The sequence below is a fragment of the Lonchura striata genome, chromosome 11 (assembly GCF_050655825.1).
Source record: "Lonchura striata isolate lonStrDom1 chromosome 11, ASM5065582v1, whole genome shotgun sequence".
Lineage (NCBI taxonomy): Eukaryota > Metazoa > Chordata > Aves > Passeriformes > Estrildidae > Lonchura > Lonchura striata.
Window position 1 is genome coordinate 6,766,464 of NC_140713.1, and position 13,193 is coordinate 6,779,656.

The 13,193-nt window shown below is 48.2% G+C and overlaps 1 protein-coding gene across 6 annotated transcripts in view; it reads left to right on the forward strand.

The window, feature by feature from the left end:
* The window catches only part of PEPD (peptidase D), a 199,672-nt gene extending 192,232 nt beyond the window's left edge, over positions 1 to 7,440 (forward strand). For 4 of the 6 annotated variants that reach the window (XM_085589437.1, XM_085589434.1, XM_021536683.3 and 1 more), the window contains one exon: positions 6,781 to 7,440. In XM_085589437.1, the coding sequence (XP_085445563.1) occupies positions 6,781 to 6,930 (150 nt within the window). In that variant the 3' untranslated portion in view covers positions 6,931 to 7,440. Of the gene's footprint in view, positions 1 to 4,331; positions 4,400 to 6,780 lie in introns of all 6 variants that reach the window. The other 2 variants (XM_085589435.1, XM_085589436.1) reach the window with 1 other exon arrangement.
* The last annotated feature ends 5,753 nt before the right edge of the window (positions 7,441 to 13,193 follow it).

The following is a 13,193-nucleotide window of genomic DNA, read 5'->3' on the forward strand; positions in this document are numbered from 1 at the left end:
CTATCCCCTGTCATGTAAGCCAACCAGGCTCGAGGGCAACCACCCATGGTGTGGGTGCAGCCTTGTTAGGAGACACAGGACTTTGCCCTTGCTGATATTTAATTCACTGCTGAGGTCTGGGACATTATCTGTCTCTGTGTTGTTTCTTTATCAAGATATCAGCCAGACAACTGAGGTACTGGTGAACAAAAGGCAGCTAATTCTGCATTTCCTAACTGTGAGCACTTTCTGTGTGACAGCACACACTGAAATGTATTTTAAAAGAACGCTGTGATGTGCTTGGGTAGGTTGACACTGCAATGGAAACAGGTTTAACTGTCTTCATTTTCCACGTAAACATGTTCTGTGGGAGTTTTCAGTAATTGAATTGATTCCTGGTGAGCTTTCCCTGAAATTATTCAGCAAAGCCCACATTTTTCCCAAATGGCTGTGAATGCCCACTCCATTTCTGCAGCCTGAGGTGTGCCTGTGTCTCCCCTTCTGCCTGTGGTTGCACAGAATAGGAGTGACAGCCTGGGATCTCTACGTTGGTAATAAGTTGCTGGATCAGGCACTTTTGTTCCAGAGATTTCAAGCAAACTTTGTTCCCTCATTTTTGTTTAGCTTCCTGTAAAGATGACTTGTAAGGAGAGCTAGCCAACAAACTTTGCTAAAAGAAGGGACAGCCCAAAAACAATTGAGCAAAAATCTAAAGCTCTGATCCCCCTGTGAACAATACATTTTACTTAGAGAGAAAAAATAATAATACACACATACCCTGAGCCAGATGTTGTCAGTTGATTTTGTCCAGGAGAAGAATGAAAATAAAATCTAAGACTGGAATACATCTGAATATTTTTGAATTCTTCACAAAAGCTGAATTATAGCACAATCAAAATAAGTTTTTCCATCTTTACCATTCTGACTTGATTCTGCATAAAAAGAAGATGCAATTTGCACTGTGTAGAGTGCTCAGTTATGAACAAAATGTTTCATTCTAGTTTTTTTTTCATTCTAGTCAGAGTGATTATTTCTCACAAAAGCATGCCAGAAAATTTTGTTTCTATGGGATTAAAAAAGATCTTGTAAAGCCCAGTTTTTTTACTGACAAATATTAACAGGGGCTACTATTGGTGTCAGTTCTAGCTGAAGAGTTCGCTACAGCCAGTCCAATCTTCCTTTAAGTGGAAAAGTAAAACACATTCTACAAAAGGAAATAAGTTGCCTGTTTCTCTCTGCAGAGCTCAGCACTAATTAAAATGTTCTTAATTTGGTTTAGTGTAATTCACTTCAAAAATGAACTAACATTCACTGAAGTAACACCACCGTAATTCTAAGTAAGTCTGTCTGCACAGGGAATTTGTGGATTTTTCATAAATTCACTTTGAATTCAGGTCTTTTTTGGGCTTTCAGTGGTTTTCTTGACTGTGACAAGTCTCTGCATTGAGAAGCAAAGCTCTTGTAGTGGGCCAGAAAGGGCAGGATGAGCCATTTATTGTAATTTGTGCTGGCTGGAGGTAGCCATGAGGAGATTGTGGAAGGTGCAGGAGCAGGGAAGAAGAGTTGGTGCAGTCTGTGGCTCCCTGTGCTGCTGGGACAGGTGCTCAGCCAGCCCCTGCTGCACAGCCCTGGGGCTGTCCCTGCTGCTCAGGGACCCCCAAACTGCAGCCTTCTGCCTCTGCTGGGCCAGGGGCACATCCCTCCAGGGGGAAGCAAGCAGTGCTCGGGGGATGGTGCCTGTCTGGAGCCCTACACTCTTTACTGTTGAGTTCATCCTTCACAAACTTCCTCGGCCGATTTGGGGACGTTTCAGTCACGTGTACTCCAGTTCTCCATCTGCAAAAGCAAGGTCCAGTTTACCGAGGTCATAAATCCTGTGGGACAAGGGCTGCTGCTGGATGCTGGCACAGTGCCTGGCCCAGGGCACCTTTGCTCTGCCTGGACTCTGCCCCACACGCTCCTGAATAAACACAGATGTGCAAATAGAGGGATGTGCATACAGTTGTATGTATTGCTCAGGAAAAGCAGCTGAATCCTCAGGGAAGGGGAAATGCCAGCTCCAAATGCTGCCCTTCAGGGTTTGACATTTCCATTCTTCATAAGCTGATTATGGATTCGTGCAGTACATATGATGTTTTCTCAAAGACACAGTAAAGCCATTCAGTCTTTCTTTGGCCTTACACATTCAATCTCTGTTCAGGCTTTATTTTTCCCTAGGATTTGTAGAACTAGCACTAGACTTAATATCTGAAAACTATGCAACTTCGAGAAAATGCTGAAAGACAGATGGGTGTTAAATGCATTACTTTCTTTCATTTACAGATTTTTCTCATTTAAAAATTAAACAGATTTACAAAGACCAGGACTTGAAGATCCACTAGTATTACAATATGTTTCAAAGCAATAGTACCTCCCTTACTCAGAGGCTAAACCAAATAAAGAGCAAGATATATAAGTGCTCCTGCCTTTGGTTCAGAGTCATATCGTTGTCTCTGTCCTGATTTTTGTTTTTCAGAAGATTAGGCTCTGTTTCTGAGTTTATGGTGAATTTGTATTGTGAAATGAAATTATTCAAAAGTTTTCATAGGAAACATACTTAACTTCCTTTTAAAGTTCTTCTAAGGGAAGTGATAGGTGTAGACAACCCAAAAACTACTGCTGGGTGATTATAAACCTTCTTTAACCCTTTTCTCTTGTCTAACTAAAATATTTAGGTTAAAGTAAGACCAGCTGTTTTTAACCTGTATTTAGCTTATAGTTTAATGCTTCTTTTTGAGCCTGGAGAAGGGACTGGGCACCTGAGGCTTTTTTCTCATCTGTATCAGTTAATCTGATAAAATACAAGGCCTCACCCTACTGATACTGATCCTCTTCTATAAAAGTGTGAACATTTAAATGTGGACATTTAAAATAAAGGCTCTCTTGGCATGAGGACTTGGTTGTGAATGAAACCTGCTTGTGCCAAGAAGACTATAGCGTGGGATGAGATTCATTGAGCTCAGAGCCTTTAGGCCTCTGCAGAAAACACCTTGGCAGAGCCACTGTGTGGAACAGCAGGAAAGTGCCTTCCCCAGCCCAGCACCCTGGGTTTGATGCAGCAGCTCTGTTTCCTACCCAGTCCCTCTGAGATACAGAAGTCAAACTGTGCTGAGGATAAGTTTGTTCTATTAAAAATTATTGGGAAGTCGATGGCTGAGTTGAAATAAGTTCCCTTGGCTGCACACAGCTGCTTCTGTAGGACACCAGCTGTAGGAACAGACCCACAGGTCCTCTAGCTGGATCTGTGTTCATCTGCTTTGGATGGTCCCATGTGTGGCCACATCCTGTCACATTTCCAGGCAAGTGTCCCACTCTAAGGTCTTTGCAGTGATAATGTTGCTGCTTTCCGCAGCCATAATCAAACAAATGATCAATAGACTTTTTTAAAATGGGGACATTTCATCAGTTGCCTTTTTTACCATCTGGGATCTGTCATCATGCAAATCTGGATTATTTAATTGGCCAAAATAGTTTCTTGATTGTCAAAATCCAAATACAAATATATATTATCATCCAAAAGAAATCAGTAAGTGCTTCAGTGCTGTTTCCCTTGGAAGGTAACACAGGAGGCTCTGGGGAGCATGACTGTATTAGTAAGTCAGGACAAAGTGCGAGGCTGTACAGAGCTGACAGCAGCCCTGGTATTTAACTCCTGTGCTGTCCTTGGCTGTGCCCCCAGCCCTGCTTTGGGACAGAGTTGGGACCATTGAGTCGAGCCACGTGATGGCCTGTTGCTGGTGTGAGGCAGTTGTGCAATCAGGTCTATCCAGACAGATCATGCCACTACCCTTGATAAGAAAAAAGCTTTTTTGGAGCAGTCCTGGCATTCCTGGCCACTGCATCTTCACAGGAGTGGTTTTTTGAAGTCTGCCATTTCATATCAAGAAAGTAAAGCCTCCCCTAGGTTTTTGCAGAGCACACTGAAAGCTGGGGGTGCAGTGAGCCTCGCACTTCAGTGCCCAACTCCAAACCACTCTGTAGCCCTGAAACAAGCAGTACTAATGAACTGAGAGCCTGCAAACAGGGACAGCTCTGAGAGCAAGTTTCATAACCACGGGCCCCCTCTGGGAAAGGCAGTCCCAAACCAGTGAGCCTTGCCAGAGAGATCCAGCATCTTTTGTCCATTTGGACAGGAGACAAGACCAAATGACAGGCTCTCCTGTGGGGAAGGTTTTGCAGGTTCTCTGAAGCTGCTTCTTGCTGCTGCTGAGTTTAAACTCAGGGTGAAGCATGGAGGATGTGAAGAAAAAGAGCAAATGAAACCATTTCCATCTCCTTGAGTGCCTTTTTCTCTGCACTCATGTTGCTTTTAGGCAAAGGAAAAAAAATGCACTGAAAGTGGGAAATCTGACTTCTCTCTTATGGCAAGCATCCATTTCAGGTGAGATTCATCCAGCAGAAGAAGGATTAGATCCAGGGGAAAGTGTTCCTAGGGAGTGGTGGGTGGTCCCAGGGGGCCAGTGGTTCTGTGTGCTTCCATTCACATCCCAAAGACCATTTGGAGGTGCTGATGCTGAGCAGGCTGATGTTGCAGTACTGGCTCTCCCAGTTTTTACAGCAGATGACAGAAGTGCATGGATTGTATGACCTCCTAGCAATGCTCCTCCTATACAAGGAGTCACAGGGCCTGGCCCTCATCCTCCTCCTTTGGTCACTCTCAGTTCCCTGCTCTGGCAGCTCCAGCCCCTCTGTGCTCTCCTCATTCAGGATGTCTCACTTCTCTCCTCCACCAGGATCTCCCTACCTGACTCCTTAGCCAGTCCCAGCTCTCTTTCTCCATTATTTGTCAGTCCTCTCTCACCTCACTGTACCTGCCTTTCTTTAGTCCTTTCATGACTCCTAACTATTTCCCAGCTCCTTCCCCATCCTGATTTTCTCTTGTGGCCTCTGTAGAGAACCGCATGGACAGACACCTTGTCCCACTTGCTCTTCCCCACTGTAGTCTAGCTTTCATCTGCTCTGCTTTTAAGTCAGTCCATCCTCCCAAAGAGTGCAGAGGTATTTGTGAAGGCATTAAATGCTCTACTGGAAAACACAAACCATTTTTCTTGGTTTTTTGCTAACGTTACTGGTCAAGAGGCTGAATTGTGACTGATACGTTGCTGTAGCTGGGGAATTTCAGCTCAAGCTTGGGGAGGTTTGTGAAGCAGGCAGTGCTTGGGAAAAGGCTCTCTCTGCCAGCAGAGTCAGTTCTAGCTTTGTCTGCCTTTCCCTCTGCTCTCAGACTTACTTTTGCACTGACATTTTCACTTTCCACATCATCACTGTGTTCAGCTCCATTTTCACTGGCTGGGCTTGCCAATGTGATGCTTTGGCTTTTGCCACCTTACCAGGTCTGTCCCTGGATTCTGGCACTCCTGCAGGGTTAGTCTGGTACCATCAGGTTTTTGGCAGGGACTGGTCCACCCAGGAATGCTCTGCCCAGGCCCAAAAGGACAGGCATATGGCAGGATTTGCCTTTGGATGCAATGGGGCCCTCCTGCTGAATCCTTGGGTTATGTTTTGCTCAGCAGTCAAATTTGAAGCAGTGAATCAAAAAGCCCATCCAGATAAATTCTGCCCAAGTGCAGAGTCATTCATTGCATGTGTTGCTGATCTCTTCTGCAGCAAGGCACCAGCCTTTCAGGCACACTGAGCATACAGAGCCTCACAGCTTTCAAATTTACAGCTGTCCAAAACAAATGTGTAAACTTAATTTGTTTATTTAATTCTGTATTATAATACACTTAACTTGATACCAAGTAAAAGAAATAATCTGGCAAAGACATCATTAAACAGTTTAATAAGGACTGGATGACTCATTCTGTTTGAACAAATGGATTATTTTGCAATCAGAAGTACAAATGTTAACCAGCTTTATTTTTAGTTGAAAATGTCAAGAGGTCAGAAACAATTAAAGCAATTGTAAGGTAGGAGTACCCAGGGTTTGTGTTCTTTTGGATTTGCACCTTACTAAAATTGCTTTTATTGCAGCTTAGCAGCTTAGCAACTTAGCAACATTTTTCTGATAAGATAACAGGAATGACTGTGTAGGCACATTTACTAGTAAGAAGAGATTAGAGACAAAAAGAAACGGAGCACACTTTTCATTTTAATAGCAAGAGTTGAAAAACTTTCTAATAAGCTCAAAATTAAATGTTTGGAATATCAGCTACAAGCTATTTAATTTGCAAAGTTTCACTTTGAAAGTTTATTGTGTTTAGAGAAAAGTTTTAAGTGCAAAGAGAAACTACCTGAATTTCAGCTCAGAAACAGGAGAGCTTTGAGAGCAGATAACTGTGGGCATCAGGAGGCTTGTCCCTAGCAAGGCAAGTGCTGCAAACCCAGGGAAGAATGTTCTTTTTACTGCTCCTGCTGTCAGGGGCTTGAGACTTACTGGCCCTGTAGAATGATGCAGCATGAACTCACTGCTGCAGACCTTGCTCAGACTGCCCTTGGTGTACCCACTGCAGCAGGGACACCTGAGGGGCCACCAGCACACCGGGGGTCACCACGAAGCTGGTGTGGTCCTGGCAGGGTGGTGGCAGGGGCCAGTGGGCCAGGGGGAGTTGGAGCCTGCAGAGCCCCGTGCCAAGGTGCAGGGGTGGCAATTGCGTGCTTGCAGTGTGATGCTCTGCCTGGGTTGCAGCAGCACCTTGTGCCCTCGCTGCTGCTGCTGCTGCTGCTGCTGCTGCTGCTGCTCCTGCTGCTGCTGCTGCTGCTGCTGCCTGACGTGCTTCTCACCCCATCTGAGCGCCCTGTGACCGTGTGCTCCCTGTGCAGGTGCGGATCGAGGACGACATCGTGGTGACAGCCACGGGCATGGAGCTGCTCACCTGTGTGCCACGGACTGTGGAAGAAATAGAGGCTTTCATGGCAGAAGGCCAGAGCAGTGCCAAATCGTTTGACTGCCTCTCCAGCCAAAAGAAGTAAACTTGAGGATGATGCTTACTGCCTCAACAAATCAGTCATCATTCTGCGGTATATTAAATAAAATGCATCCAATTGTTAATAGCAAGAGAGGCAGGCAGGCTACTAGCTGGAAAAATTCATGCATTAAAAATGAAGGTAGAAGGCCCAGGTAACTCAACTGCTGCTTGCAGTCAGCAGTTTATGGGACCAAGTGGCAGCCAAATAACCCTGCTGCCTTATCAATGGATTTTACACTTCTGTCAGATCTCAGCTCAGATTGTATCTTGCAATTAAATCTGAATTTTGATGATTAGGACTCTAAAACACCAAATGGATTATCTGAAAGCTATGAGCAATTGTAAACACTTAAGTCCTTTTTTAAACTCCATCACAAGTGCTGTGAAGAACAAAAATGAAAATCAGTTGTTCTCAGTGGACATAATGGCATATTTTTCTTATGGATCTGTATCTATGTACTAAGCAGAATCAAATTTTTATTAAAATTCACCTTGGCATCATTTGTGTCCACAACTTTGTGGTCATTATGCTTTTCTGCTCCAGTTCCTGCTTCTTTATCTGATCCTACTATCAATTTGTGCTCTTCAAACTTTGACCCTTCTCTAGCCAGAGTTTTCTGCTCTGGACAGTGGCTGTACTGATCCTTCACACATAGCCCCATGCTCATTAGATCTGTTCATCTATTTGTTCCTTAAAAACACAGATTGCTATGGTGTTCATGACCCTTAAAAGTTGAAAGAAGGGGGAATATCTTTGCTGCAGGGCTCATGGTCATTGAGCAGAATATGCTGTGCAGCATGATAGAGTTATTTTTAACTGCTCAGTGTTAGTTCAGAATGAAATAATGTAAATATTATTTGGATACCTTACATACATATTAATATTGGTCACAAAATTATTTTCCACTCATGCAAGATGTAAATTACCAGGAGAACTTTTTTTTACTGCAGGTATTCATCAGCTTGCAGGATAATAAATACATTTCTTGCATCATAAAATAGCACTAGGTGCTGGTAACTACATAAATATAATCTTTCTCACTCTACATACACATCAAAACTCCTGTTCAGTGTTCAGATCCTGTTGAAGTTTGATTGCAAAGCCACTTCTGAACGTCCCTCTGCTGTGTTTTAGAGGGAGCTGAAGCCACAGCAGAGCATCAGGGCCTTTCTGAGTCTCAGTGCCTGCCAGGTGAGGATTTCCCACTGATGTCTCAGCACCTTGGTGTGAGCAGCTCAGCTCTGTTGCTCACACCAGGGCACTGAGCTGCAGGCAGAGGGACAGACTGTGAGCTCCTGTCTCACATGGGGGGCACAGCACAGCATGGGCTGGGTGCTGTCAGAAACCACTGCCACCGCCTTGGCGCCTGCCCCAGCACTGCACTTAGGCCTGAAATCATTTCCTCACAAATCAGATGCACTGCTCTAGGGGAACTCCTTTTGCTAAGCAGGTTGGTCTGTGTGACAAGAGCCTGTGCTTTATTCCCCACAGCTTGGTGATCCACTGCTATGTAGGAAACTTCATGTGGGAGAACAAAGATACATTGTGAAACAATCCAGAGGACTTCATGAATGTCACTCAATTAATAAATAAGCCAATTTTCGGGTTTTTTTTAGCGGTTTCTTGACATTGCTTTGTAGAAGGCAAGTGCATGAATTCTTGACTGTGAAGGGAAATAGTTTTTCCAGGAAGGGACGTTTCAGATCAGAAGCTTGTATGTGCTGCTGCATTGATGTTCCTGCTGTGCTGACTGGATTTTTCCACCTCTGAAACCCAGTACCTGCACGGGACATCAGGCTTTGCTTTGGTAGCCTTGCAGATATGAGAACACAGAGACTATTCTGGCATTGCTCGGAACTTATCTGCCCCCAAAACTGAGTTTTTTTCAGTGAAAACGGGGGCCCATGGCCTCAGCCCCGTTCCCTCCACAGCCGAGTGTTTTCCCGTGGCAGGCTGTGAACACGCCCGGGGAGTGGCTCACTGCTTTGGACGCTGAAACCTGCCGCTGCTTGGGTTCCACAGCAGGTACTGTTTGATAGGAACACTCCTCACCTTTGCAAAGGAGAGTTTGGAACTGTTCCAGCTGAGCCATCACCCCGTGTGGCTGGGCGGCCTTCCCCGCCCGTGCGGGGCGCTGGCAGGAGCAGGAGTGGCAGCGCGGGCCCTGCAGGAGCAGAGCCGGTTCTGCTGTGGAGCTGGTTCTGCAGTGGAGCCGGTTCTGCTCTGGAGCCGGTTCTGCTCCGGAGCCCGTTCTGCTGCGGAGCCGGTTCTGCAGTGGAGCCAGTTCTGCTCTGGAGCCGGTTCTGCTCTGGAGCCCGTTCTGCTCTGGAGCCGGTTCTGCTGCAGAGCCAGTTCTGCTCTGGAGCCGGTTCTGCTCTGGAGCCGGTTCTGCTGCGGAGCCGGTTCTGCTCTGGAGCCGGTTCTGCTCTGGAGCCGGTTCTGCTGCAGAGCCAGTTCTGCTCTGGAGCCGGTTCTGCTCTGGAGCCGGTTCTGCTGCGGAGCCCGTTCTGCTCCGGAGCCCGTTCTGCTGCGGAGCCCGTTCTGCTCTGGAGCCAGTTCTGCTCTGGAGCACGTTCTGCTGCGGAGCCGGTTCTGCTCTGGAGCCGGTTCTGCTCTGGAGCCCGTTCTGCTCTGGAGCCCGTTCTGCTCTGGAGCCGGTTCTGCTCTGGAGCCCGTTCTGCTCTGGAGCCGATTCTGCTCTGGAGCCGGTTCTGCTGCAGAGCCGGTTCTGCTGCGGAGCTGGTTCTGCTCTGGAGCCGGTTCTGCTCTGGAGCCGGTTCTGCTCTGGAGCCGGTTCTGCTGCTCCTGACCCGGCCGCCGCCCCGTGCCCGCTCCCTGCCCAGCACGGCCGTGCGCTCCGTCTGCCATGGGCCACCCTCTCCGTTCTCCTTCATCATCAGCCCCATGAACTTGGTGAATATAAATTTCATCCTTCCTTCCAGAGCTGTTCCGTAATTATGATCATTTTTATCCACTTAAGCGAAAAGTGAATTAGACCTTTTTTCCTAAATTGGGGAGGGGAGGAAGAATAAACCTTTTTTTAAAAGCCAAATATTGTAAATGCAGGCAAACCCAATGGGAATAAATGATGATGTCTGACTCCATTCAGAAGGCTGAATGATTTCTTTATTATAACTATGCTAAAATACATTAATATACTATTTAAAAGGAGCATACTAAAACTACATACTACTTTCTCTGACTCTAACCCCAACACAACTCGTGACCCCCTCTGAGAGTCCAGCCCCAGGTGGGTTGGATTGGCCACCAGGCTCAAACAATCCTCACCAGAATCCAACCAAGCACTCACTCCAGGTAAACAATCCTCCAGACACATTCCACATAGGAAAAACAAGGAGCAGAAATAGAAATTGTTTTCTCTTTCATTTCTCTCTGTGCACCTCTATGAAAAATCCTGAGAGGGAGAGAAATGTGCTTGCCACAGGCACAGTGATATTTAATACTTTAAAAAGTGGTGTTTAATAATTTTAAGTGTATTAATGGGGTGAAAGTACAGGTTATGGCAAATTTTCTTTTTGACTACATCATGGTATTTTATATTCCATCATGTTTTCTCAAATGCCTTTTCCCCTTGGCACAGACTGGATAGAATTGGCACCGAAGTAACAGAACGTGTCTTATGCCCAGCAAATTTGTGTGTTTAGAAACGTCTGAGCGCTTCTGAAACGATGCATGGAAGTTGCTCCAGCAAATTACTTGAGCTCCCTGGGGTTGGGTGCACTCTGAATTTACCTGCCAATTACCCTGCTGCAGCTGCAGGGGTTCTTAAAGGAGTGCAGCCTCCCAGTGCTCGCTGGGGCTAGAGGAGACCCCTTCCCTTAGGGGGACAGTGAGAAAATGGGAATCTCCTTTCCTGGTGAAATATGTGGTGCTGTAACTCCTTGTGTACTGACAGGCACTGGATTCTGTCACAGACTTAAGAATAATGTGTCAAAAGGAAAATCTTAACTTTTATAGGACTACACTGAAATTTTCTGTGCCCTGCAGCAGAGGGGTGTGATGGGGGTACTTTGCTGCTGCACAGCCTGGGCTGCTTCACTTTGGGAGAAACGAGCCTTGCTCCTTGGAGCTGCTTTGGCAGGAGGGGGCTTGGAATAAGCCTGAGCCTTTCTTGCAGCCTCTCACTGGAGCACGCTAAAACATGGATTTGTTACAGTCACGACACTGAGGTGCTGCACAGAGCCACTGCTCCTCCCGGGCCTTGTCCTGCTGCCAGCTGGGGACAAGGATCATTGTCCCAGTGCCAGTCAAGGACAGGGATCCTTGTTCCAGTACCAGCCCAGGGCAGGGAGCCTTGTCCTGGTGCCACCAAGGTCAAGGATCATTGTCCTGGTGTCCCCAAGGCCAGGGATCCTTGTCCCAGTATCCCCAAGGCCAGGGATCGCTGTCCTGCTGTCCCCAAGGCCAGGTCGGCTTGGCAGTCTCGCTGTCCCCAAGGCCAAGGATCACTGTCCCCATGCCAGGGTGGCTGTCCCCAAGGCCAGGGTGGCTGTCCCCAAGGCTGGGGTGGCTGTCCCCGTGCCAGGGTGGCTGTCCTCAAGGCCAGGGATCGCTGTCCCCTGTGCCGGGGATCACTGTCCCCATGCTGGGGTGGCTGTCCCCAAGGCCAGGGATCGCTGTCCCCATGGCCAGGGATAGCTGTCCCCATGTTGGGGTGGCTGTCCCTGTGCTGGGGTGGCTGTCCCCGCGCCGGGGCTGTCCCCGTGCCGGGGTGGCTGTCCCCAAGGCCGGGGATCACTGTCCCCTGTGCTGGGGTGGCTGTCCCCGTGCCAGGGTGGCTGTCCCCTGTGCTGGGGTGGCTGTCCCCAAGGCCAGGGATCACTGTCCCCGTGCTGGGGTGGCTGTCCCCGTGCCGGGGTGGCTGTCCCTGTGCTGGGGTGGCTGTCCCCGTGCCAGGGCTGTCCCTGTGCTGGGGTGGCTGTCCCCGCGCCGGGGCTGTCCCTGTGCTGGGGTGGCTGTCCCTGTGCTGGGGTGGCTGTCCCCAAGGCCAGGGATCGCTGTCCCCATGGCCAGGGATCGCTGTCCCTGTGCTGGGGTGGCTGTCCCTGTGCCAGAGCTGTCCCTGTGCTGGAGTGGCTGTCCCCTGTGCTGGGGTGGCTGTCCCCGTGCCGGGGCTGTCCCCTGTGCTGGAGTGGCTGTCCCCTGTGCTGGGGTGGCTGTCCCTGTGCCAGAGCTGTCCCTGTGCTGGGGTGGCTGTCCCCGTGCTGGGGTGGCTGTCCCCATGGCCAGGGATCGCTGTCCCCATGGCCAGGGATCGCTGTCCCTGTGCTGGGGTGGCTGTCCCTGTGCTGGGGTGGCTGTCCCCGTGCCGGGGCTGTCCCCGTGCCAGGGCTGTCCCCTGGGCTGTCCCCTGTGGCCCGGCAGTGGGGACAAGTCCCAGGTGCCAAGCAGAGGCTGCGGCCGCCTTGGGTCACTCCTGGCCCTGGCCCTGAGTCCCTTGGGCCATGGCCTCTGCCACAGCTGCTGGCACTGGGGGTGTTGCTGGCACTGATTTTCTCATCTGGTTGCTGTTAAATTGTAAATTGTTCCAGTAACAGTAAATTGTTATCTCAACCCCTAATCTGCATTTCATCTCTCTCACCTGAGGGGGTTGGGTGTGGCTGCGTGGGGTTTATTTTCATTTGGGCTTAAACCACAGCATCAGTAAAAAAAATAACAACAAAAAAAAAAAACAGTGCAGAGGCTGATAAACCAGAAATTTCATTTTCCAAACAAATTACTTTCATAACTCAGTGGTTTTAAACATGAAGGAAAGGTGATCAGAGCTGTCAAGAGCAACAGGTGGAAAAGTCACCTGGAGAGGATCGCCCTCGCTCACAGGAGATCTCAGAAATCATTCCCACCAAAATCACAAGCAAAGCCAGGATTTGCAGCCCCAGTTCAAACTGGTGGAGGAAGGCCCCAGTCCCAGTGCACGGGTCAGACAAGCAGGGAAGAGATCAGTGCTGGCCTTTCCACCAGGGGACCTGCAGTTAACGAAGGAGATGCCTTCAGGTCATCTTTGTCCTTGCAATTTTTGGTGTTCTGCTTCTCTTCCCCTGTGCCCACCCCACCCATCTAAATGCAATATATTTTCAGTTTTAATTTTTTTTTTTGCCTTCTTTGTTAAATCAGACATTTAGAAAAAACTGTAGTGAGTTTCTGATTGCTTCCATGGAGCAGAAACCTGAGTGAAAGAGGGGAACACAGACTACTGCACTGATGTCTCCAAGACAGTTGTGTGACTTGGGCAATTCTGCACTTGA